Source organism: Perna viridis, chromosome 15, assembly GCF_037379345.1.
Source record: "Perna viridis isolate PV_CMFRI_1.1 ecotype Kerala chromosome 15, ASM3737934v1, whole genome shotgun sequence".
Taxonomy (NCBI): domain Eukaryota; kingdom Metazoa; phylum Mollusca; class Bivalvia; order Mytilida; family Mytilidae; genus Perna; species Perna viridis.
Window position 1 is genome coordinate 21,113,514 of NC_142459.1, and position 27,451 is coordinate 21,140,964.

Sequence of the window (27,451 nt, forward strand, 5' to 3'; positions counted from 1 at the left end):
CACTACAGTTATTAGGACAAAGTTTAAACGACCTAAACCTAGGAAGCCTGAAACAGTTTTAAAATAGTCGTAAAGAGAAATATAACGCAAAAAGGTATGGTGTGTATGTCAAAATGAAACTACCTCACCAGGATGAAAATGTAAGCCAAAGGCCACCCATTGGTCTCTAATGAACGACAAGGAAACCTTATACTATCGGACAGACTACAGCTGGCCCCAAAACATCATTATACACTGGCGAAAGAGTTGCCTTATATACTCAAGTAACATGAACACGAATCAAGATATACAACGCTTAAAATTCCTGACTTGGGATAGGCGCAAAAAATGCGGTGGGGTTAAAGTACACTGTTGAAAAATATTACAAAATCAAACTCACCTAAAATCAGTTCATAAAGGACTCACTTGTTTTAACTGAAATAAAGAAACTGAATGTAAATTAAATCAATGTATAAACTAGTAAATACTAGCATGACTAGTATGCCAGATCCAGACAAATTTGAACCTAGAAAAAAGTAATGTCCCCATGGTATGTAAAATCAATCCCAAATTCTTCCCATTTGGGATTGAGAATCATGGTATATTATAAGTCATACAATAAGGCCATGTCAGATACTGCTTTAAAATATAGTTTTTTTATTTATTTTTTAAGACCCTATGAGCGAATCATTGTTGATATAAAAAATTGCCGTGCTTAACGATTTGACAATATCATACGAATGCGCCTTTTTTATCAGTTTAGTTTAATTATTGGGTGCAGTTCGAGCTTTCCGTGCCTTTTGTTGAATATTACCGTAAAACAAATGGTGAGAGATACCCGCACGTATCAATCCTTTGCAATAAAATTGTATTTGAGAGGGAGTTATATAAAGTTCCTTTCGTTAAAATTCGTTAAAAGTCATCGTAGAGACAAAATATTGTGTGTTATCAATTTATTTAAGTGAATAAAGTTTGGAAGGGTCTTTATTTATTATAGCCATAAATTCTGATTCGAAACAGTACAGAAAGAAGTCTGCAAAAATTGGTGTACAATTGGTCTCAATGGGAATTCCAACAGCTTGTTGATAAACGTTTTCGCGAAAGCATACAAAAATAGTGTTAAACAGGAATTCGAGTGATGTAAGCATATGAAAGTTCAATTGACATAATGTTTTCTGTTACTGAAAAATGATCTTAACGAATTCGAACAAATATATCCACATCTCGATTTATTAAATTTGATGAGATTTATGAACTTTTGTGTTATGAGATTATGTGGAAGTGTGTTTTATAAAGATGAAAAATCAAAACAAACTTCGAAAGATTCAGATTCGAAAGATCCCACATGGGCATGCACTTTATCAAGCATTTGTTTATTTCCATATCAATACAAAATTAAACAAAATAAGAAAACATAAATTTTAATAGTTTGAAATTCAATGACGATTCATTCAGTACAATTCACAATAAAAAAACATGGCAGCTGTAAATTAGAATTGTTTACAAATTTAACAGAGTCCATTAATAGTTCCATGCTACCCAGTTTGACGATGGTTTGTTACCAGTCCAGCCAGTCCAGTTACTCCATTCACCCCAAGCACCCCAACTTGACCCGGATGTGATCTTCTTTGTTAGCTTGGACTTTTCTGAAATACAATTAATGTTTTAGATTACTATTCCTTAGTTTATGCTTGCCGTAAACCATGATTAGGATTTCTGTCAGTCCGTTCGTTAGGGTTTTTTTCCTTACTACTTTTAAGCGGTTTGATATATTTAAAGACATATTGAAAGTTTTTTTTGTAAACAAAATTGATCTGGTTGTAAATTAAGGTAATACTGACTCAGATAAGTGATACAGTAGTGTACTTTGTAATTTGATATGAATACAAATATAATTACTTACATAGACTTTGCAATTTAATGAGATTTTATATTCAAAACTCTGTATAGATTTATTGAGAAACACTACTTCCCCTAAACTGCTATGTCAACTTATTTCTATTTAACTGGTCATCTGAGATCATTGACTTATGTTTGGATTTGCTACATGTTTCAACTAAATTGAGGCAAAAGTTTGCCTGCATCCGGGAAACTTCCAAATTAATAAAGCTTTTGATATGTAAAGAGTGGTAAAAGATTGGTTTCAAAATCTCCCCGCTGTATTTTTGCTGTTGCATGAAAGTGTCCATTTCCGCTTGGTGGTCACCTAACCTGCTTAAACGCTTTATTTGTGCTCAATCGTATATTTCATTTACAAATTTGATTATACATACATTGTAAATTCTTATAAGATTGTTGTAGGTAGAATTAGATATTGTTTACAGCAGTTGACTCAGATCTAAGCTGAGGTCAAGTACTTACGATATTTTCCTATCTTGAATCGGCCATAATTGTCAAATATAACATGTATGGTACCTGGATATAGAAAATTGAAATAGTCGTATAATAATATACATGTATGTACATGATAATGGAAACTTTGTTTATCCGCAAGTAACTAATTTTGTTCCAAAGTATATATTTTTTTCAAAATGCGTAATTAAATATATGTCTTTTTTTTCATTTTTTTCATTTTGTCTGGTGAACGAACAAAGTCTTGATAGGTGTACTATACTCAGATATTTCAATTTTATCATATTTTTAGAAAATTAGGCAAAACATCCTACTTTGTCACATGAATACATGTAAGCCATAATAATATTAAATGTTAAATCCTACCATCCTTTCCTGGGATGCCCGGTGCTCCTCTGATACCTGGTAAACCTTTATCTCCTCGTGGACCATTTTCTCCTTGCTTTCCATTAGAACCATCCTTTCCAGGTTTTCCTATAGTGTAAGCAACCATGTGTGACCAGCGATAGTAACAGAAACGAGCGAAAATTATAGGTTGTAAAATTTTAATAAAATTTATTTTTACCAAAACTTAGTACTTTATATTACATATATGTATCTTAAATATTTAGTTTGTTTGTTACCAGCGAGTTATCAAATCGATATTTGTATTTGTATCGAGAGTAACAACTATATATTTTGAAACATCTACTTAAAAAAAGAAATAAACACATTATTAACTCGACATCAACCTTACAAAAAAGTGTTTTGTCTACATCTTTACCTTAGTCGAACTATATAAAGATAATCAATAACTGAAATAATGAAGCATGGACTGGTAATAATTTCATAAATACAGTTGTCCGATTGATAGGGTATGAAAGTCTCGTCACCTGACTCCGTTGTTTCATGAGATTGGGTCCTAGACTACCAATCGAATACATGGTTATTGGTCATTTACAGAGCTTTGATTTCAGTATTAAAAGCAAAACATTTTTTTGTGTAAAAACATCGATTACAAATTACAAATATCCAGCATAACATCTTAAAAATGATAAGAAAAGCAAAACAAAATAGAAGAATTTGCAACATTTTGAGATCCCGGGAGTAAACAATAGAAAGATCGGTCTTCGGATTTCAATTATTGTTACACCGGAAATTCCGGAAATGAAAGTAGAACGACCTACAAACCCTATTAACCATTAACCCTAAATAATCCAAATTACGATGTAAAACATACCGGGTTCTCCAGGCAGTCCTATTTTACCAGGATCTCCACGCTGACCTTTATCACCTTTCATTCCTGGAATCCCAGGGATTCCCTTACTTCCACGTTCTCCTTTTGATCCTTTTTCGCCAGGTTTTCCTAAAATGTTAAGCGTCAAACTAGTAAACGCAAAAATACTGTAACGTCTGGAAAGAATACATCTACGATCATACCTCTCCATATTATAAATAAATCTTTAGGTGCGTTCACATAAAAGTATTTTCAACTTTTTGTAACCTTTTTGTCTACATAACGAAAAGGTCTGGTTGAGACAGGTTTTCATTGTATATATAGATAATATATTTTATTAAACCATTTTTTTATATTGGCAGAAACGTCTTTTGAAAGGTCAAAAATGTTTATGGAAGACATGTATTGTATTATACTGATTCCCTTTTCAAATGACATTTTTCAGTAAACAGAGAATGAACTTATTATTTTACCATCAATTTGTAAGTTTGCGTAAGATTCAAGCAAATTTATAAAACTGAAAATTGTATATAAAAGATTAATGTACTTTTCCGCGTAGGTGTTTTCCATGTAGTGTGTTTATTTCGAGTGTGGAAAGTTGCAAGTTCGACCCACTGACAAACGCTTTGAAATTGTGATATAACGTACACAATATGTTGAAGCTATAGTGACGGCTGGTGTCCGGAGTCCTGGTGAGACGGCTGGTTTGCCCTACCGGTGCACCTGGTCCATGCTCTCAGTTTTTAGTCGAGCGTGAGTTACTCATTTGCTTTTGTTACTTTGTATGTATGTTTTGGTTGCTCTGTGTTCTTTGTTGTGAATGTCTGTTTTCCGTGTCTGGTCTTTGTCCCTGGATTACATTCTTTGAATTACCGCTATAACCTTGCTTCCCTTGATTACTCTTTCAGAATAATGTAACCAAGTCAGCAAGCTCCGAATAGCGTCTGACGTACGAAATTCACTTATACTCTGCAGTCAGCCCTCTCAGAAAATACAATAATCTAACAAAATCTTGAAAAAAATGAATAATTTTACGCGGCGTCACCCGACTGTCCAACGACGTAAGATTTGAATTACGCCCAAGAATTCCGAGATGTCTGCCTGCAGCGGTTAGTAAGAGAGGAAACGAACATTTGCCGCTGCGTGAAGCTCGTAAAGTAAAATGACATGCCTACTTCGAGTTAATTGGTTCCATGAAATAGTATAGACATTATAAACTGTTCAGCGCACTGCACTACATAAAATACAACTCAGGGTCAGTTCTATTGTTCAAACGTTCTCATCGTAAAATGCAGGAAATATCTACCATTAGGCATTAAACCACAATTAATTTAAAAACTCAATAAATTCAACAAGAGTTTACTGGCCGAGTTGTCTGCATTGCAAAACAAATTATGACGCGTTTAAAGAAAGATATTGAAATACCGGTTTTCTTCGTAACAAAATTGGAAATTACACATGCCAACTGTCATGCTCTTATAATTTCATCCACTGCTGTATTTTGAGAAAGGGATTCTCCCAAACACATAATAGTTAACCTCCATTAAAGAGTTTAATTTTAATGATAATATAAAAGGTCTGCTGATACTTTGTTTCATACGTGAGGCTATGGTGGGTTATCCTTTCAGTATTAGAATAAACGATTGGATACGTGACGAAGAAACAAATATACGGATGAGCCGTATTGCTATAGAATTATTTTGTAACAACAAAAGATAATAGTGAGCAGCTAAATGTTTATATAGTGGTCTACGTGTATATACCTGCACATATAAAAAATAATGAAAGATTATACGTATGGGTATACCTTTTACATATGGGATTTATTATGATTTTCAAAATTAACAAAACAATATATAAATATGTAAAACAGTTTGAATAGCGTAAAACACATCTACACTTCCGTAACCTTATTCACTAAAATGGGATAATTGTATAAAGTATATTACCGTCTTTTCCATTTAAGCCTGGTTTTCCATTTTTACCGTCTTTTCCTACAAAAATTAAACGCACAAAAATTAAATGTAAAACATATCTGTGACAATGCAAAAGTGTTAGTATGAATATTTTTATATCGTTTTGACTTCAATATACCGGACTTCTAGATCTACTAAAATGTAAATCATACCGTCAATTCCTTTCATACCAGGTGTCCCATTGTCTCCTCTACGTCCCTTCTCACCCCATGGACCCTTGTCCCCTCGGACGCCCTTCTCCCCTTTCATTCCTGGTGCTCCTACAAAATATGTTAAAGTAAAATATCAAACAGAAGTAATGTACATCAAAAGGAAATAAGAACAAGTCAGAAATATTCAACACAGACATGATTCCAAAACAAACAAAAACAAAAACAAAACAAAATTAGCAAAACTAAGGAACACTTCTTTTTCCCGTAAGCATTAAGCTACTAGTAAAGATAAATCTGAGATAAAATAAATAGCCAGCTGTGGTAAAACAATTATAAAAGTGGAGTCTTCGTGAAACATTTGTTTAATATACCATGTGGAATTTTATTGTAACCTTAATTTATGGGGAAAGTTTGTTTAGAAAGTACACTTCATAAAATTTTACCGTCTGTTCCGTTCCGACCATGTTGCCCATCGTTGCCAGGAAGCCCCTTATTACCGGGTCTGCCAGGTTTTCCAGGTATCCCATCCTTTCCATCTTTCCCAGGCTTTCCTTGGTGAAAATAATTGTTTTAAGAATGCAATAGCCTAATGTCAACATGCAAACATTTGCACACAAAAAAAAATCGAAACCAGGGCTGAATGCTAGTCAAGTTCATTTTTGTAACTAAGGGCGTTTTAATTATTTCAGTGATTACATTTTGACCAAAGAACAGGCAGCATTCATAGATCATATACCTGGCCTGCCTGGTTCTCCAGGTGGACCTTCGTCGCCCAGTGCTCCTTTCTCTCCCTTTTCTCCATGACGCCCTGGATATCCATTACCTCCACGCATACCTTTTTGACCTTTTGCTCCAGGTTTACCTACAATGATATCATGATAAGAAGATCAAATTAACTAATTAAAACTTACAAATGACATGTCAGAAATTTATATAGATTAGTTCAAATTGAAAATCGAAAAATAGGTCAACTACCATTTAGCATAAATTTGGGATATTTTGGCGGTTTTCTGCAAAAGGTGCATGTTTGATGTGTTGCATTTAGAACAATGAGTGCTTTAGTTTTGCGTTATCTTCACGGTGGAATCAAATTATCCTTTATTATCCTTAAAAGAATCTAACATTACGGTTAAAAGTTCCTAATTTACGGTATTGTAAACTGATTACGGAAATAAACACCAGTAACAATCTACAAGCTAAACGATTTATCGCTAAACCTATTGGAAAGTAAGTAACTATGTAAAAGAGAGGAAAAATGTTGTGGATTTTAAAAAAAAAGTTATCCGCAATTACTCCAAAGAAGCCTGTTATATATTTTCCCATATACCAAAGGAATAAATAAGCCCAATTTAAAAAAAATATAATCTAATTATAAAAATATAATAAAAAAAATTGTTTTCTTCCGTGTGTACAGGATTTAAAAAATGAATTGCTTGATACAAAGGCATCTGGTGGTTTTAACCATTTCCATATTTCTTTATTCTGTAGTTTGAGATGGTGATTTTTTTTCTTATTTGTTTATAGCATGTCTGTTCGTTTGTTTGTTTTTGTTTTGTTTTGTTTTGTGTCTTTTCAATTGTCTTGTGTCTCCCTTGATTAATGAAGCTGAAGTATTCATATTGTGCCCCATCATTCGTTATATACATTCATCCCCTGGTGCTTTACTACTTACCATCTTCCCCTTTCATTCCTGGTTCCCCATTTAGCCCTGGTGTTCCATTGTTCCCTTGTTTTCCTTTTTCTCCAGGCTCTCCAGGCAGTCCTTCACAAATATTGTATTTAAATTAATATATGTATATATACATATATATTACCAATTGATTTAGTGCGACAGCGACAAGTGAGACTTAAAGTTAATATTCAATTTTGCATTAATTTTATGTAAGTATCAAACAAAAGTTACAAATATGATATCTTATATTTTACTTGGTCTTATTTGATTCTTGGCATACATGTACAAGTATGAATCAGTGTCACAGATAAACGTGTTACGGAACTGTTTAACAAGCATAATTAATTTCATTTCTTACAGCTTGTATGACATACATTCCATGCACTGTTTAATTTAAAGGTAAGTATTTATTATTATTATTTCAAATATTTTTTTTTGATGTGTGGATTTATATGTTTGTTCGATTAGATCTGTTTTGCCAAGAACCGTGTAAATTATTTACCTATCCGGACAAGACTTCCTACATTTCTTAGGAACAACCGAAATATGATTTGTATTACAGGATTAACATAATATAAAAATATGAGTTAAAACGAATGATTAATAAAATATGAGATGAATAACATGGACCATTTACGTATAAAACATTGAATAAATTCAATCTTACCGTTAAGACCAGGGGATCCATCAACACCATCATTACCTGGTTGGCCTACAAAACAAAGACAATGCTATACACAATTCTAAAGACCATTTCAAAGGAACAATTGGAAGAATGAGTATTTATTTTATATGTCATTGGCATATTAAAGCCTTATTTATAAACAGTCCAATGTTTTACTTTCACAAATAGGGAGATGTTATAGCACGTTGCTCACATCATTGATTCGTCTGTGCTGTCCTAGAAATATTTTTAAGCTTGGAGATTTGAACGAGCAAGTTTACTTACATATATCTAATTATTGTAAAACAACAACCTTATTAGCAAGACATATAATCCCACAATATCGTAAACGATAATATTCAGTAACGATTTACAAAACTTACGATTTTTTTTTTTGCGACGACTGAAATAAGTTTCCTTATTTCTTTACATCCTAACGTAAAAATAACTCACCTTTATATCCTGGAAGTCCCCGATAACCTACAAAGATTGTATGGATACAATAATACTTTAGCAAGGTTTGTCACGTGACATCTATGTCTATACAAGGTTTTGACCTAAATCAAAACCAATACAAAGGACGGCAATTTAAATACAAATTAAGGTTTATGCAACTGTATTTATGTTATAATATAAAATGAAAACTAAAATTTAAATGGACTGTACATCATCTTCGCTTATACAATAGTCCACAATGATACTAACTTAGTCTGTAGAATGTTTTCTTGTACTTTTTTCGTTATTTTAAATGCTTGTATAGAAGAAGACCATCGTAATTGCAGGTTCAAATGTTTCAGTTGATAGACATATTACCCATTTCTCCTCTTCGTCCCTGTGGACCTGGAATAAAATATAAGCTATCATTTGGTAAGAGTTGTGTAAAATTGTAAAACATAGATTGATTGTTATATAAATAAGCCTGTTCATTGTATTAACAATAAGACCGAGACGTATTAGGCTTTTTGTTACATGTTAGAAATAGTTGACATACTATTTGGCATATACAATTGTTTTCGAATGTCTTTGTTTGATAAAAATAAAAATGACGTTACTGAAATTCAGTCAAGCCTATCACTCATTTATGTATATTGTTTATGAAGAATACTTGCCCGATCTTACCCATCCCCCCCTTTTTCCAGTGGCAATCAAAATTTGTCGACCCTATTATCCTTGTGACCCATCCTTTCATTTCATGTTCATTGTCTGAATATAGCTGAAATATTGCTGCTCGGACGTTAAACCCCAACAAACAAACATACAAACAAACCATTTTATTCCCAGCACAAATATTGGTTTTTGTAATGTTGAAAGTTTAAATGTATGTTTAAGAAGATTGATGACGTTCACTTAAAACCACAGTCTCAAAGATTCTTTTTTTCACCAAAAAGATTTTCTAAAGGACTGATTCACTAGAAAGGGGGAAAAAGTCATGCTGAATGCTTAAGTGGCATGTTTCAGTTGTGGGCCAAAATGACACTTTTTCTCAAAATAAAATCTAATGTAGTAATATTTCAAAACAAATTGTCCCAAATTCAAACATATTTTTACTACAAATGAGTTCCCATGGAAAGTTTTAGAGATATATACCTCTTTAAATTTTGAAAAGGTTAGTAAAGTTTACATCTATACAAAATACAAACAACGATTTGTTAACAAAGATATGCAGTGTGTATAGCATCAGAATTTTCACAACATTAACGATACAAACTTAGACAAGATATCATTCAATATATTGAACGGGTTGTGTTTGGAAGTAGCCAAGAAAAATCTCTGATCTGTTTTGCTAGTGTTTAGCTACTAGATGTAATTCAATATAAGTCATGTGAATGTGACTGTGGACTTATTTATATTGGTAAGCGGGTTATCATCATTATTACACATCACTTTGAATGTAATACTGACAATTAATTTGTATTTACCTTCCATTCCTTTTTCTCCTGGAAGACCTGCAATGAAAATTAGTAACCGAAGTATGGTTGTCTAAGCAATACAATTTACAATTAACCTTGAAATCAATGATGTTTGTATCATATCCAATTTCACCAAAGCCTCCCAAGCTTTCGTTTCAAGCAGAATAGAATGAATCCAAGTACACGAGATGATTATATAAAATTGGTGTAAAATGCTGAATACAAACGTGCCAGTGATTTTTAAGAGTTGTGTCCCTTACCCTAGGTCTACCTCCTTAAACTAAAACTACATAATCTTCAAGAAAGCAACCTTTAAAATTAGATATATGAATCATCTGATTTGCGTACAACATATGATAATTTAAGGATGCTTAAACAAAAATACATTTGCATTAAAAAAATGTTTTAGAAAAAGTTAAAACATAATAATATATGTCTTACCTTGGTCGCCTGGTTCCCCCTTTTCTCCTACAAAAAATGAAATTATTTTAAAACTAAAATTATGGTGAGCAAATTGAAGCTCCTTAAAAGATACTCCTGCTCCTTTTCATACAAGAAGTTGAGATACCTATATCAAGTTTGTGTTAAAACGACTGTAATTTAAGTCTCTATAGCGCCCGAACCTGTCATCTGGTTTGATAAGAATTCTTTTGGTAAAAGTGGCCATATCTATCTTGCATAAAAATTCAAAACGCTCATTCCTAGGAGCAACCATATCATTTTGTATCTAATTCTATCAACTATTTTCTAAGATCTACCTCCTTAAGTGAAACCTGTCTAAACCGTCTTGGACGGTAGAATCTGTTCGGTTTATACCGGTTTAAAATACATTCATACTCTTATGTAGGAACTCTAAAGTGTCCGGTTAAGGAGGTTGACCTGGGGTAAAGTGCATAACTATTACAAATCATTTACATATTTGTATTCATTAATTTTCATCAATCTCATTTAAGCATCAATTGTAAATTGGACTGAATTCATTCTGATTCAAATAAAAGCTTGATAGTCTTTGGTGAAATTGAATATGATACTAACATATCACTGATATCAAAGATTATGTCCCTTACTCTAGGTCTACCTCCTAAGACAAGTTTTGGGTGTATTTAGGACTCGGTTTAGATAGGTTTCACTACCGTCACAATTAAGACAGTATTTTACCACCACCTGAATCGTAATTTTAGTATATAATAAAGTACATTTGTTCTTATACCTTTTATGCCTGGCCAACCATCTGGACCTAAATGAAAAAGAAAATATTCAGTCGATAAGCTAATAAGACATGTGAAATATCAATTATCAGAAAAATAAAGACTTTGGCATCCTATTTTCCAACCTCTCTCTATTTATATAGTTAACATTACAAAATAGGTAAAACATTTCTTAATATATCATGTCCAGAAAACAAATGTTTAACACAACTGCTATTTTTCATAGATATTAAACTAAAGATTACAAACTGAAACCTTTTGTCGGGTATTTCTTTGAAAGCAGAGGACGCTTAACCTAACGGTGCACCTGATCCATGCGCCCAGTTTTTAGTGGAGTTCGAGTTATTCGTTTTCTTTTGTAGCATTGAATGTATTAATTTGGTTATTTTGTTATCTTTATTAAGTGTGTCTGTTTTCCTGTCTGATCTTTTCCCTGAATTACATTCTTTTGATATCCTCTAGAATCGTGATTACTCACTCACAGTCAAATTTAAAACCACTTAACTACATACTCGTAAATGATTTAAAAAAATAAATCTTCAATCGGGCGACATTTTCCCCATGTTTTTTCTAAATCATGTCATTTATCTTTCTTTACCTGCTTTGCCTGGTATACCCCTGTCTCCAACTGGACCTTCAAAACAAAACAAATTTTGACGTATACATATAATTATATAAAACATCTGACTCGAGAAAAAAATTAATACCTAATCTTTTCGAACAACTTAACTACTATTCAACATTTTGCAAGAGATACGTAACTTAGTTAAAAATCTCTCGCTATTTCTAGTGGCAATCAACATTTGTACACCCTATTATTTCATGGTCATTTTTATTGATTATTGGGGTTTAACGCCCGAGCAGCAATATTTCAGCTATATTCATGCGATAAACATGAAATAGGATGACAAAATGAACAAGAAATGATGATGAAATGTAAAAAAAAGGATGGGACAAAAGAATAATAGGGTCAACAAATTTTGATTGCCACGAGATAAAAGGAAGGGATGGGTTGGGTCGGACAATTTAGCCTCCTGTAGTGGAGCCCAAAGGCTCCTACTCCTATCGAATACCACAGCAGGATTTTTTAACGTGCGAGAAACATGGCATCTTTCCCAACACGGTGCACCACTATGGTTTGCGTCAGGTTTTCCGTATTAAAGCATGACAACCCCAGCATGTAACACGGGTACCCCATTCCACCTCCTGGGACACACAACCCAGTAACTCTGTGGGCAGAGCGCCTTGGCCCCGGCTAGGTTTCTGGGCACTATTTAGTCGCCTTGTACGACAAGCTTAGCACTGCTGCAGGCCTATTCTTTTGACACCCGGCCGGACCTGCACGGGGCAATTGTAAAACGTATGAACATTGTTATCATACCTTTATTTCCAGGCTCCCCACGTCCACCTGAAAGACATAATGAACATATTTGTAATAATAATAATAAAACGAGATATTCGTTAAGTCATTAAAAGTAAAATATTCATAAGCTATAAGATCTTATGTTGTTTATTTTGCACAATAACATTCTTTATTGATTCAAAATTGCACAACCGTTCACGAGATTCATATTTTTCATTGAGAAACATACATGAACTGAACAAAACTATTATCAAATAAAGTAATATTGGATTCTTTAGTTTGTATTTATTCTAATAACCATTTTACCATTTTTTCGAATAATTTCCACCTAGAAATAATGCAAACTGAGAATTTTTGAAAAGGAAGGACAGACAGTTTCAATTGAGATGTAAGTTAGCTTCATACATTTCGTTTGTTTGTTTGTTTGTTGGGGTTTAACGTCCGAGCAGCAATATTTCAGCTATATTCAGACAATGAACATGAAATGGATGACAAAATGAACATGAAATGAAAAAAAAAAGGATGGGCCACAAGGATAATAGGGTCGACAAATTTTGATTGCCACTGGAAAAAGGGGGGATGGGTAAGGTCGGGCAATTTAGCCTCCTGTGGCGGAGCGCAAAGGTTCCTACTCCTATCGAATACCACAGCAGGGTTCTTTAACGTGCGAGGAACGTGGCATCTTTCCCAACACGGTGCACCACTATGGTTTGCGGTCAGGTTTTCCGTATTATAGCCTGACAACCCCAGCATGTAACACGCCAGGGGTACCCCATTCCACCTCCTGGGGCACACATCCCAGTTGCTCTGTGGGCAGAGCGCCTAGCCCCCGGCTAGGTTTCTGAGCACTACTTAGTCGCCTTATACGACAAGCTTAGCGCTGCTGCAGGCCTATTCTTTTGACAACCGGACCTGCTTCATACATTTCAAAATGAAGTTTATTTTTCCATAGAAAGTCGCTTAATTATTCAAACACAAATTTCATTAAGCGCTAAATTCATACTTATACTTGTTCGTGAAAATAACATCAAAAAATGGCGGGAAGTTTTTTTCAAAATATATTGGCAAATATAGCTTTATATACAACGAAATGTTATTGTGTACTTATGAACAGAAAATGATGGTGCAATTCTTTGATTTGTGCAAGTTACAAGAAGAAAACTAAATGAAACTTTAGTTGAATGCAACAATTAAGCTATTTATGTACATGAACTTTTCTGTCTAAAAATCAGACAAAATAAATACAAGGCGAGGCACACGAAGGAACAAAAACAAATATTTTATCGCACTTTTAAATAACTATATATGTCAGAAATTGTCATGAAAATTTTTGTGAAGTTTGCATTTTGCAAGATATTGATAGGTCAAATTCAGTTATTTTGCTATATGGAAAAATGGCGGGAAGTTTTTTTCCGCACTTATAAGCAATAAGCAGTCAAAGATACGTTAAAGAGGCTTAAGTATAACTTTAACATATATAGTATAGTAGTTTTTCGATTGTTTTTAATAGATACATTAAATATACTTAGCGACAAAAAAAAACAAAACACAAACTGAGAACAATGATGTCCTATACATTGCCTGATTCTAGCAGGAAATTGTACTTAATATTATTATACACACTGAAAATAATAACCATCTACATGATTTGTAGATGAATGTCCATCTAATACGACTGAAGGGTACAAGTAAGCAATGAAAATATTAATCATCTTATTAGAATTATACTAAAGTCGTTTATATTGATAAAAAATATATCAGTAATATTCCGACTTCAAGAACCAATTTGGCCTGTATTTATTATAAATTGTGCGATTGTTACCTGGAATCCCTGGTGGTCCTTGGTCTCCTGAAATAACAAATATGCAAATTGATATGTACCTTAACGAAATTGAATATAAAAGAAAGAGCATCTTGTTATAATTGTACTTAAAAATGAAACAAGAAAGTAAAAAAATAGCGAAAAGTACCAACTTCCATTATTACTTTCCGGATGTATCGTAAAAACTGCTTATTTATCCATGTACCATATGATTTGCTTATATCAACTGTTTATATAATATTTATATAATTATTGTAAAAACGATATTGGCAATCATTTGAAAACGTTGAAAGTAAATCTGAAATATTTATTTGAGGAAAATGAAAATGACACCAAATGGGGGAAAAATAAAGATAAAATGTAAATAGCAGCCGGCAAAATCAACAACACATTTGACATTAAACAAGTATACGAAACGAAAGGACTAACTAAACAAGAGGCTCCCAGAAGCCTGAATCGATCACCAGTTTAAATTTTTGCCTTTCAAATGCAATAAGTCTAACAAGGAGTTGTCCGACAATTTTAACTGAAAGACTTCGGTAGGACTAATTATAATTAAGATCATTTCAACGATTGATACTTTCATATTATTAATTATAGTTTTCAAGATGAAAACTGCTAAAAACATAATTTTTTGGCTTTCAAGGGCAAAAACACTAACAAGGAGTCCTTCAAAACTTTTGATTCCCACGAACATGTGTAGGCCTTATCATCAGGATCATTTCAGCAACAGAAAGTTTCACTCTATCTATCATAGTTTTCCAGATATTGGCTGAAAACTGAATGAAAAGTCAGTTTTCACATTTCAAGGGCAATAACTCTTACACCCAGTTAACAGACAACTTTGATCCCTTGGAGACTTTTGTGGGCTTGTAAAATGAATCATTATTTCAGCAATTGAAAGACTTTGGCTTAACCTAATAGTATTGGAGATATATGAGAAATGATCCGTTTTTTTCTATTTAAGTTACAGCAGCCATGTTTTTCCACAGATCAAAACCCCCTAAAGCAGTTCTATGAAAATACACTAAGGAACATTCATACCAAATTTGGTTCCAATTGGTTAAGGAGAGTAAGAGGAGAAGATTCTTGAAAGAAATAACATTAACAATAGCAAAAAACATCGAAAAAAGGCAAGAAATCCAACCTGGCTTCGCAGATTAAAACGAAAATTTCACCACAGATAGATCTCATCATGCTGAACACTTTTACCTATATCAAAATTTTTATCAATAACGGGTTTAGTGATTTATGCGGAAAACTACTGTCTGACCCCTTATGTTCTATTTTTAATAACGGCGGCCATGGTTTTTAGCGGATAAAAAATTCCCACATTAGTTATATGCCACAAGAAACATTAAAACCAAGTTTGATTCCAATAGGTGAAGTAGTGTCAGAGGACAGGAACTTTGAAAACAAATATTAATAACGACGACGGACGTCATATAAAGGCAAGAGCTTACCTTGGGCCAGATGAGCTAATAAGGATATCTTGACCTTCTCTTACTAGCGGACGATGACTTCAGGTGTTCAAAATAAAACTCAAACGTGTAATAGGTAACACTCTCATCCATTTTATTTACATTATATCTGACCAGATTTGTTTTGAACTTGACTCGACTATGGATCTGATTAGTATTTGGTAATTTTGTTGTTACCATTAGTTACAATGATGCTTTCATAACATATATTTACCTGTTGGGCCTTTTGGTCCTATCATACCTATAATAAAAAATCTAATCATTAAAATAAAGACAAACGAAATTCGGTTTTCAATTCATTTGCAATGACAGGTGTGAAGTTTTGTTGACGAATGCTCCCTGCATGTACCAGTAATTGAGCAATCTGACATTATGGCTTCATCAGATTAAATTATGAACATTTATATCAATACAACACATTGATTTATAATTAATATTTATAATGTCATTACAATAATAAAATATTGTGCAATTTGAAAACAAATCTCCAACGAACAAATAAAAATATATACCTCGGATTCCTGGCGGACCTCGGTTACCAGTTGAACCTGAAACACACATTTTAAGCATTTACCTTTTTCAAACAAAAAAATATCTAACATGTGTTACCCTCATTTTACTTTTCTGATTTGTTGAGAACATAAAATGGCAATAGTTAAGTTAGGCCTTTCATTAAGAGGCAATACCAGGTACTTTCATCCTCCTAGGCTACTGAAGGGTACCTCCAGAATTTTAAACTTTTATACAGTTTTATAAAAGAAAATGATGAAAAGTACCATCTACAAAAAAGGTACCTGAATTGCAAAAGAAATGAAACCCCTGGTAAAGTGTTACGATTTTTTTCATTAATAAGATAAACAGAAAAATAGATAATTGATTGTAATACATGCATTTCAAATGAATGATAATATCCATCCTTCTTCTATGATTCTAAAAGTGACTGAGGACCTCTAATTAAAAACTCCATAATCTGATTCCTAGAGCATCTCAAATATTTCTGAACTCCTCATTCGATTTTAGGACCTTCTGAGTTATTTCAGGACATCAACAACTAATGACTTAACTCCAGAACGTCCATTAATTATTTACTGAAAATCCAGTTGCGCCATTCTAATGGGTAAATAACATTGACAGAACAAAAAAAAGTAATATAAAAAAAAACTCGTTAGCATGTTCGCAAGTGAAGCACACAGTTTATACAGGAACTTGCTGATAGTGACAAGTGACTGAAAGCACCCAAATTGTTGGTTTATAATAAAACATGTTATTTGTTACAAGTGGCTGAAAGCACACAATCTTGGTTTACAGGGAAACATGTTTATTGTGCCAAGTGACTATTTTACCATAACATTATTTATATTGTATCCTATTACTTCTTCTAATTGAAGGGCTACACCAGTATCTTCATTCTGCACCGTAACGTACCTTTATCACCCTTTGGTCCACGTGGACCCGGCGGACCCGGTGGACCTAAAAGAGATAAAACTTTTTTTGCAAAAAAGGCTTCGTTTATAATATTTATATTTTAATTATTTTGTGATAATCTTGAAACGTAGTTTTTGTAATGATAACAAAGTATAAAAACAAAAATCCAATAAAGCGGAAAGAAAAAAAGGTTTTTCTTTCATGTCAATGACTAGAACACACATCATTCCATACATTCTTTAAAATTCAACATAAAACAAAAACAAAACAAAACAAAAAACAAACAAATCAGAACTTGAATGGGAAAAACGTTCCGTTCTATGGTATATGAGGGATGAGTATAGTGAATGGGAGGTTGGAGAAATTAGTTTTTGTAGTATTTATTGATATGAAAAATGTATTAAATTTAAAAAGCTCCACCGACAGAGCGCAACATGATACAACTGCAGCCAGTAGAACTAAGTTCACTTCAGGCAAGTGTGGACACAATATTAGTTTCTGACACAATAAACATAGGGACTTACAGTTCAACAGGGACACATCAACTCATTGGACACAATGTTTTAAAATTCAATTTAAGTATAAATATTTGCCTCAGGATGCATTCATGCAACACTTTGTACCTTATTATCTCAAAAACAGTAAATGATAGGATTAATTTGGTAGGCATACTTCTGAAAGCTCTTGTATTTAGGCTGGGATTTTCATATGAAATAAGCCCCAAAAAATCAAATTTGCATCAAAAATAAAAAGTTTTTTTTTGAGGGGCGTGGTCGTTTTTAGCTGAAGATTACTCAAAATCCGTAAGAGATCTGAATTTGATTGAAAATACACGCAGGGATTTTTCTCATGAAGAATTTAATGAAACACCTTCTAAGTTAGACCGGAAATAAACAAGATATCGTCAAGAATTCAGAAAACAATACTTGTTTCTGGCCCCTTTGTGACCCTTTATTTTGGCATTGCTCAAGTCACAACCCCATTAATTAATCCAAGTAATCTTTTTGTGATATGGCACCTTGTACTACAATTGTTAAAACATCATTCAATAGAAGTCAAGTTTAGACATTATAGAAATAAATGTTCCTGGCTCCACTGTTATGCCCCTAATTTCTGAAACGTTCAAGTCCTTATCCTAAAAATCAATCCAAGTCTGAACATTGTTGTATAGAATATTGTTGAACAATATCATACACATTCCTGTACTTTAACTGACGTTATACAATTAAATTCCATGAAAGTCTATTTTTGTTCTAAAACTGTGGGGCCAATAGCTCCCAATATCTTTACCAACATTCCTATTGTGGCTTGATGTTGTTTGTTGTTTGTTGGGGTTTAACATCCGAGCAGCAATATTTCAGCTATATTCAGACAATGAACATGAAATGATAAAAAAAAAGGATGGGTCACAAGGACAACAGGGTCGACAAATTTTGATTTATTGTGGCTTGAAACTTTGACACAAAAATATTTAAAATAAACTAAATACTCAAATTATCGCACAAAACATAGGTCTACAGACGACGACGACGACGATAACAGCCCAAAATCAATATACGGCTACAAATATTCAGCGGTCGTATAAAAATAACAGTTCAGATAAAATGTTAGAGTAAAAAAGAAATATAAGATTGAATTCGACAATGTACATATTTGATACAAAATATGCAATGGGGATTCTGTAAGAGGATTGGGATTTTTCTATTGGGAATGGGGATTTGGGGGATAGCATATGGTGTTAGTGGAAAGTTTATATCATTCAAGAGCTGTATTAATGAAATATAAGGTAATGTTAGATTCATTTTTTACATACCCGTATTTCCTCCATTTTCACAAACTATAAATGAAAAAAGCATTGAAATATTAAAACGAACGGAACAATATAACAATTCATTTTCAATAAGATAAGTTACAATGATTCAGTGTAAGGTAAAATTAATCTCAATTCAAAATTGAGTACTTTGAATTAAAACGTATTATCAGAGTATATTTCATCTCAAATATTGATCGTGAAAGATTAAATCAACGTTTGGTATGGATTGTCAGTGCAATCAGAATATCATATTAATGAAATGTATAATTAAAGATTAAAATAAATTGAGTGTCGTGATGTGTCGCTGAAAAGATGACGCTGATTAAGATGTTCTAATGCATATGTGATTAACTAAGTTTAGATATTTTCATCCATGCTGAAGTACGGTTTACATTAATAAATGTAACGTGTAAAATGAGTATTGGTATCCTTACCATCACATGCCATCGACAAAACTGAATCCAAAATTGAGTTAAGTTCTTCAAATGTATCTGGATGGAAAACATAATCATCCTGTGATGCTATCTGACGAAGTTCGTTCATTTCAACAGCAGAACCGACTCCAATAACAATGATGATGACATTCTGGTTTTTTAGCTTTAAAGCTTCGTCAATGGGTGGAGGTTGACCGTTATTTTTCCCATCTGTGAGAAGTATTACAATTTTCGCAATGTCATCTCGTCCACCTCCGTTAGCCGGCAAGAAACTGTTTAATCTTACATACTGAAAATGATGCGTTGCACGTCATATATATTTAACAGGTACTAATTCATTTTCGCTTAAACGTTTTTTTTGCAGTTACTCTTGTTGAAAGGGTAATGTTTTATCCATAAAGTGGAAACGAACAAAAAATAATGCAGCAAATTATTTTATAGTCTCTGATTGTATTTGTAATGTTCTGTATTTGTGTTCACTACCGCTCTAACATGTAACAGAGAAAAGGATAACCTATAATTAAACATGTCTTTGGTCATTTGTGTCTTTATTACATGAACGTAACACTAGAGTTATTACATGAACGTAACACTAGGGTTATTACATGAACGTTACACTAGAGTTATTACATGAACGTAACACTGGAGTTATTTTGTTCAGGTACACTATATTCCATGCACAAACAAACGTAAGTTCAATGACTTTTTTTCAGTAGTATGACCTATCTGCCAGTACTTTCTGGGGCTTTTGTTAAATTGAGAAACAAAAACAAACACAAAATATGAATTAGTTAACTACAATAAATGGACGGACGTGCAGTCTGGCAAGTAGTTAAGGGGTATTACAGAGTAAGAATATATTAGTTTCGTATCAAACAAACTTTTCATCTGTTTATAGCTCACATCATACCGTTTGGGTAATTTATGAAAAAAAATATCGATATATCAAATTTCGTCCTTTTACAGGTTACACCAGCCTCTTATTACCTCTATACCAGCGCCTATTGCAGTTGATCCTCCTTCTTTAGGTATGATATCTTGTATTCCTTGTGTTATTGCCGCCTTAGTGCTAAACGTGTTCAAATGGAAGGGTCCGTCAACTCTATCAGAAAACATGACGGCCCCAAATTGTGCTCCAGATGGCCCAACTGTTTCAAAGCTATTAACGATTGTCTTCATGAAGTTCTTCATAATTTGGAAATTTCCTAAACTATTGTGACTTATACTTGAGGAATCGTCAAAGAGAAATACCATATCCGCATTGGCTTCACACTTTTTCCCATCTTAGCAAAAAATCACATTGTTTAATGTTAAATTCTTCCATCATAGTAGAAGTTTTAATTGGTCAAAGTAAAAATATTTCCAACTTAGTAAATTTCAAATTTATCAATGTTTATTTTTTTCCAACTTAGTGAAAAGTCTAAATTGGACTATGTTAATCTTTCTCCATTTTAGTATGATTAAATATTGGGGTTTTACGCTCGAGCAGCAATATTTCAGCTATAAAAAATCATTGTTAAAATACTTTAAGTTGTTTATATCAACGATAATCAAATAAAAAAAAGCCAAATATTGTTCAAAATAAATGTACACTGACTTTAAAAGCCATAAAATTAGGTATTCATTATTAGTCAAATTTCAGAAGTAGCACGGGTTCTGGATAAACAATTTCATCCATCATCTAACAGACGACATGACAACTATTGATTTACTCGCTGAATTTTGATACGTAAAGTACATTATAAGGAATGACTATTATATTTTTTCAGTCTATTTGAAATAACCTCAACGCCCGTCGTGCATACTTAAAAGATAACCCGCATAACAGGTTATTTAGTGCGTGATTGAGATTATTTCTTCATAAGAACCGAAATATGTAATAGTCTTTCCTTAAATGTGTTGTGTCATGCTTGGTAGATATCGTTTATAGTCTAGCTTAGTAAAAAAATAAAAGTAAAATATTCAAAAGCTAATCAATACCACTTTTCATTATGATTAAAAAAAACTTACTCGTCCATTCTCCCCATGATTTTGGAGGTTTGGTGCCTGTTTTATAAATCAAAGGTAAAACAATGTAAACATAAAATAAGTAAAATATGCAATAAACAAAAAATGTTTTGTGTAAAATAACCAAATTTTAATGTTAATACAATTAATTTTACTTCAAAGGAAACACAAACGACAAAGGTTAAAATATGTATTTATTTGGAAGGTTAAGACTCATTAATTAGGTGTCCAGTTTTCTTTTTTTTGTTACCCGCTTAATAGAGATAATTTATGAACGCTACGGTATCCATTTGCTCAAAAAACTTGCTGTAAAAACTTTGATTTGAAGGAGTAACCAAGGGAACGAAGATTCGAGCTGAAATCAAAAGCATGTATTCCAAGCGAAGGATAAAGACTAGTCGGGGAAAACAGACACACAAAACAAACAGCATGTAATGACCAAAATAACACTTAGTTTTGTCATGAATTTTCCTTTCTCACCTATCTCAAAAGTCTAGCGAAAGTCAAGATATGAGGCTGATAATAGCGTTCTTTTGGGAAGGCGCGATGTAAAATGTGAATAAAGGATATTAATATAACTTACTTGACCAACCTCCCCATGGCTTTGGAGTTGTAGTAGTGCCTAAAATACAAATGAAAAAGAACATGGAAGTTGTAAATTATCATCAAGTTACACAATCCCCCTTCCAAACCCCCGCAAAAAAACCAACAAAACCACAGTGAAAGAGTAATCAAGGGAACCAAGGTTATAGCGGTAATCAAAAGAATGTAATCCATGGACAAAGATCAGACATGGAAAACAGACATACACAACAAAGAACATAAAGTAACTAAAATCATACATACAAAGTAACAAAAGTAAATGAGCAACTCGGACTCCACTAAAAACTGGAGAGCATGGACCAAGTGCACCGGTAAGAAAACGTATTTTTCGGGGGTGGGTGTGCAATAAAATAAGGTCCATCTCCGTGCTTGCTAAGTAGAGATAGATCGTTTAACAAAATGTCTTCAATATAAAAAAGTAAATAGAACATCAAGAAAAGGATATAAATTAAAGTCTAAAAACAACATACTCAACCACTTCCCAAGTCTTTGTATTGCCTAAGTATAAAGTCATCGTTTATCGGCTTTTACACAATAGAAGAGGGGGGTATAGTTGTACATTTAACGGTATTAAAATAAACCAAAAAAAAAAGATTATATTAAATTAAAATTTACGAACTATGTTTATTAAACAGAAATCTAATATTATTCACGCGATGCAAATAAAATGAATGATAAAATGAACAGAAATGACGATGAAATTAAGAATTGGCAATAATAAAAAAAAATTGTCTATTGAAAAAATTACATGAGTTTTCCATGTCCATATTGTTTATTGCGCGAAGTGCAAAAAAAAACAGAATATGCACATGGAAAATGTGTTATTTTTCAATAGAAAAAGTTTAAGAGTAGTTTCTACAACAGAAAAAAAAAATTTTAGCTTAAATTCATTATCCAAGTAACTTGTAACACAATTGCATAAAAACAACAGAAAAAAATATTAAGAAAATCAATGTATCAAGTAGAAAAATCATCTGGTTAACGAGGATGATAAAATATAATCATTATTCCAGATTGCTAATATTTAACTCATGCATGACATAAGTTCCGCGCACTCGATTAATCGTTTTCCATTATTAAATTAGCAAATTGTCAAAGAGGTGTGACCTATGATTCTTTAAGAACGGAAATTAGTGCGCAAAGCCTACTTTGTTTGTTGATACTCCGACTCATCTTCCTTTTATGTACCTTTTTATATGTAAATAGCTGTTTGTTTTAATTTCATTATTTTATAAAGAGACTTTGATTTAAACGGATGGACAGCTATATCATAATATATATCTGTCAATGCCGGGGAGGGGCATAACAACATGCTTACCTTTGTTCCAGTTACCCCAAGCGGGAGGAATTGTCGCTGAAATACAAACAACCATTTTTTAATATCCATTATCAATAGGGAACATGTTTAATTCAAACCCCCAATTAACCTCATCGTATGATAGATAAGGTATATTATTATATATTATTATTACTATGTCAATTGTAGTGTTAAAATTATATTATGATAATCCAAAATTATGTATGTTATGAGATATGGATGTACCTTACAAGTATAAATATACTGTTAATAAACAAACCTGCTTGATGACATAAAGCCAAGGAAAATAATCCAACCAGAAGTTTGTCCATTGTTCCGTTCCGTTTGTCTAACGCCCGCCGCTGTGTGTTCTTTAAGTAGTACCAATCGCTTACGTTTGGTAGATTAATATTATCCCTAAGATTTGTATTTATTTAAGGAGATTTAAATAAGTAACACTTTGTTATATTGCTGTTTAAGTGCAATTTCAACATTTTCTTTTGCTGGATGGACATCAAGTAAGGAATGCGATATTTTTTATCATATAATACCAGTATGACCGAGTTGTAATGAGTAGACTAACGGAAATAAAAGATAGAACATCAATGAAAGCTGCAATAGAATGCAATGAAGACAATATAGCTGTAGATGAATAATGCCAACATATTAGATCATTCAATGGCAAGCAACCTTAAAATTATTTTTTTGACATCCCGAAAAATAGGTCCACAGCTGCGTTAAGCTTGTCGTAGAAGGCGACTAAATAGTGCTCAGTAAGCCTGGCGCTCTGTACACAGAGAAATTGGGATGTGTGCCCTAGGTGGTGGAATGGGGTACTCCTGGTGTGTTACATGACCGCAAACCATAGTGGTGCACCGTGTTGGGAAAGATGCCACGTTTCTCGCACGTTAAAAAACCCTGCTATGGTATTCGTTTGTTTGTTTGTTTGTTGGGGTTTAACGTCCGAGCAGCAATGTTTCAGCTATATTCAGACGATGAAATTGAATTGGATGATAAAATGAACATGAAATGATGATGAAATGAAAAATGGATGGAACACAAGGACAATGGGGTCGACAAATTGTGATTGCCACTGGAAATAGGGAGAGGTGGGTAGGGTCGGGCAATTTAGCCTCATGTGGCGGAGCCGTATGTCTCCTACTCCGGGAGAATACCACAGTAGGGTTCTTTAACGTGCGAGAAACGTGGCATCTTTCCCAACACTATGGTTTGCGGTCAGGTTTTCCGTATTATAGCCTGACAACCCCAGCATGTAACACGCCACGCCATCTCGAAGGCGATGAATAAAATATAAAATTTGTAAAATAAGAGTTTTTTTTCAGTTTGAGACTCTCAATTGCCAAACGACTGCTCAACGAGTCAGAACAAATAATCAACTGTGAATGATTAGATTGAGTAATCAATTTAAGTGCTAACAAGATGGCTCCAGCTTCAGCTGTGAATATGGAAGCGTTCGATGGCAACCGTTCAGTTGCAGTTCTGTCACCATGGACTGCAGCAGATGCAACGCTATCGCCGTCTTTTGAGCCATCTGTATACACCGTCGAAAAATCTGGATAATTTGCTTTGATTTCAGAACATTTAATGTTAGGAAATATTAAAAGGAAGATCAAAGTCTCTTCATAAAATAATGATATTAAAACAAAAAGCTATTTACATATAAAAAGGCACGTAAAAGGTTAATATAAGACATTAGATGCATATAGAAATATTACTTCGATAAAACATTGAAAAATTGAAAAATCAAGAAGGTATCAAAATTTAGATTTTATTAAATAAACTGATGTCCCGTAAGAAATCGATAATGTTTTCACATCTGTAAGTAGATACATGTGTCTAAATAGATAATTTAAAGGTATGCACGTAATTAGCACAGCTCTGCTAAGTCAAATATTATAATCTGAAGTCTTCCGCTGTTCCTTACTCCAGTCAGACAATAAACTAGTTTCTTCCCGTAGCTCAAAATGAAAAGTTAGTCTGGAATGTGAAAAAAGGAATAATGCTATTTCCATCCTTCTATTTAACATTGCCTGTACTCGCCCTTTTAAATGGATATACAATAAGCAAAACATATTTCAGTTAATAAAAATCATTTTAACTTTTGAAGTTATTAATGATTCGCAAAAAGGCTTTTGTATGAAATTACAAAATGTATATACCGCCTCCGTGGTCTGAGAGTAGCTTGCTCGTCTCGATTCCATCCCCGGCTGAGTTGCACAAAACTTATTTTATCTACCCTAGGTCTACCTCCTTAAAGAGATAGATTGATGACTGGTTGACTCGGAGTCAGGATAATATTTTTGAGTGGGGTGGCATGGATATCTACGGGCTGTTGATAGCTATCACAATAACATTCGTGCTCTTCGTGCCGGAAATATACAACATCAGAGGATGTCAAAATAGTAAATCAGAAAAAAAATATATACATGCATAGAAAAAATTAATGAACTGCACATTTCGATCATCAATATTTGGAGTATAAAAATGAAGCGTTATTCGATCTTTGTAAAACTGTTATTCATATATAATTCGACGAAATATTAACTATTAATGTTTATAATACGATATTTATAGCGAAAAAAGCAGATTATATTGGGTAAATGTTCCAATCTTAGCGCGATCTTATCGACTGGATATTAACTATTAATAAAACGCTTTTACGATTCCAATCTCTCGACAGATTATCATTACAGGAGACATAAAATATGACAGCTGTCTGTTTTTACACTGTAAATGTTATGGAAAAACTCAATGTAAATGTACTTCAGTTTATGTTCCAAAATATCGGCTAAGAATGTATGTACTTATCTAAATTGAAATGAAATGAAATGAACTCACCGCTGAACACCCCCCATAAAAAAAAATAACATATTGAGAACAAAAGAGGAGATCAACAATTACATCACGTGATACAAATTCGTGTGTTGCATCTAAGTCCCTTCAATGGTATTAGAGGAGTTGCGGAATAGAACTGTGGACGTTCAGTATGGTCACTATATACTAACCGCTTTTCATGCTTTGCTGGTACTTGTCTTACCTGACAAGTATTTAATTTTTGGTTCAGATAAATTGTATGCACATACATGTTTATTGATGTTTAGTGAAGATTCGGGAGTTCAGTCATAAAATGAGCTACAACACTTCCTGACTGAAAACATCAGACCTTTTTGTAGTGAAAAAAAAACCAAACATAAATTATATCGCTTAATAAACCAGCATATGCAGTAAGAACTGTGGCAAATGCACTCATGTATACCTAACGATTCAAGACCACAAATACTCTATTGTGTCAGAGTAGTTTCACAAACTTTCAACAATAGATTTTAGCGGAGGCAAGTTCATCAAACTCGATTTTATTTTTCTGACCAAATATCTCGTGTAGCTACTGCTTGGAAGTAGCAACGGTTTGTTCATGGACGTCCTGCTATTAATTGTGCGGCGATGCCTTGAAGTTGGGTTGGTAAATATGATAGTTTTTGAACATCTGTAAATACTGGATTGTCTTGAATAGAAGATTGAAATGAACCCCAAAATAGATGCCATTGTAATAGATTCCCGTTAAAGTATTGTTGGTTTAATTTTGGTAAGTTGTGAAATGCACTAACATGGAATTAACTTTGTGAAGGATGGTATATTATGTTGTGACTTACTACATTGCGAGATGAAGACTGAGAATAAACATTCTCTTCTGCATTGGGATTAAGATTCTGTTGACTTGGTACATGTGTGTTTGGATACTGTTGTTATTGTGCGTCTCACTAAATGTGTTTTGACTTCATTAAGAATACGCTCTATGTCAAGACCATATCTGTCTGCTATTTATATCCCCGTCTCTATAGAAATTTACTGTAATACTTAAATAGAATGTCTCTTTTCTTCTTCTAAGTCAATATCTCAACTTCTCTCTGTCGCTGTCATCTTTGATTGATTGTTGGGATTTAACGCCCGAGCAGCAATATTTCAGCTATATTCAGGCGATGAACATGAAATGATGATGAAATGAAAAAGGAGATGGGTGGGTAAGGTCGGGAAATTTAGCCTCCTGTGGCGGAGCGC

At 33.2% G+C, this 27,451-nt stretch overlaps 1 protein-coding gene across 1 annotated transcript; it reads right to left on the bottom strand.

Moving 5' to 3' along the window:
• Positions 1-1,384: 1,384 nt before the first annotated feature.
• LOC148597442 (uncharacterized) lies at positions 1,385-23,783 on the bottom strand. The gene is made up of 28 exons (XM_088564405.1): positions 23,655-23,783; positions 23,396-23,431; positions 22,058-22,096; positions 21,478-21,513; positions 20,455-20,750; positions 19,468-19,756; positions 19,034-19,057; positions 17,221-17,265; positions 16,308-16,343; positions 16,010-16,036; positions 14,315-14,341; positions 12,511-12,537; positions 11,728-11,763; positions 11,132-11,158; positions 10,363-10,389; positions 9,931-9,957; positions 8,825-8,851; positions 8,465-8,491; positions 8,015-8,059; positions 7,348-7,437; positions 6,412-6,537; positions 6,119-6,226; positions 5,676-5,783; positions 5,497-5,541; positions 3,551-3,676; positions 2,698-2,805; positions 2,341-2,394; positions 1,385-1,625 (listed from the first exon to the last, which is right to left on the bottom strand). Exons 1-28 carry the CDS (start codon positions 23,704-23,706, stop codon positions 1,501-1,503), a joined length of 2,040 nt encoding a protein of 679 aa, XP_088420531.1. The 5' UTR covers positions 23,707-23,783; the 3' UTR covers positions 1,385-1,500.
• Between the last annotated feature and the right edge of the window lie 3,668 nt (positions 23,784-27,451).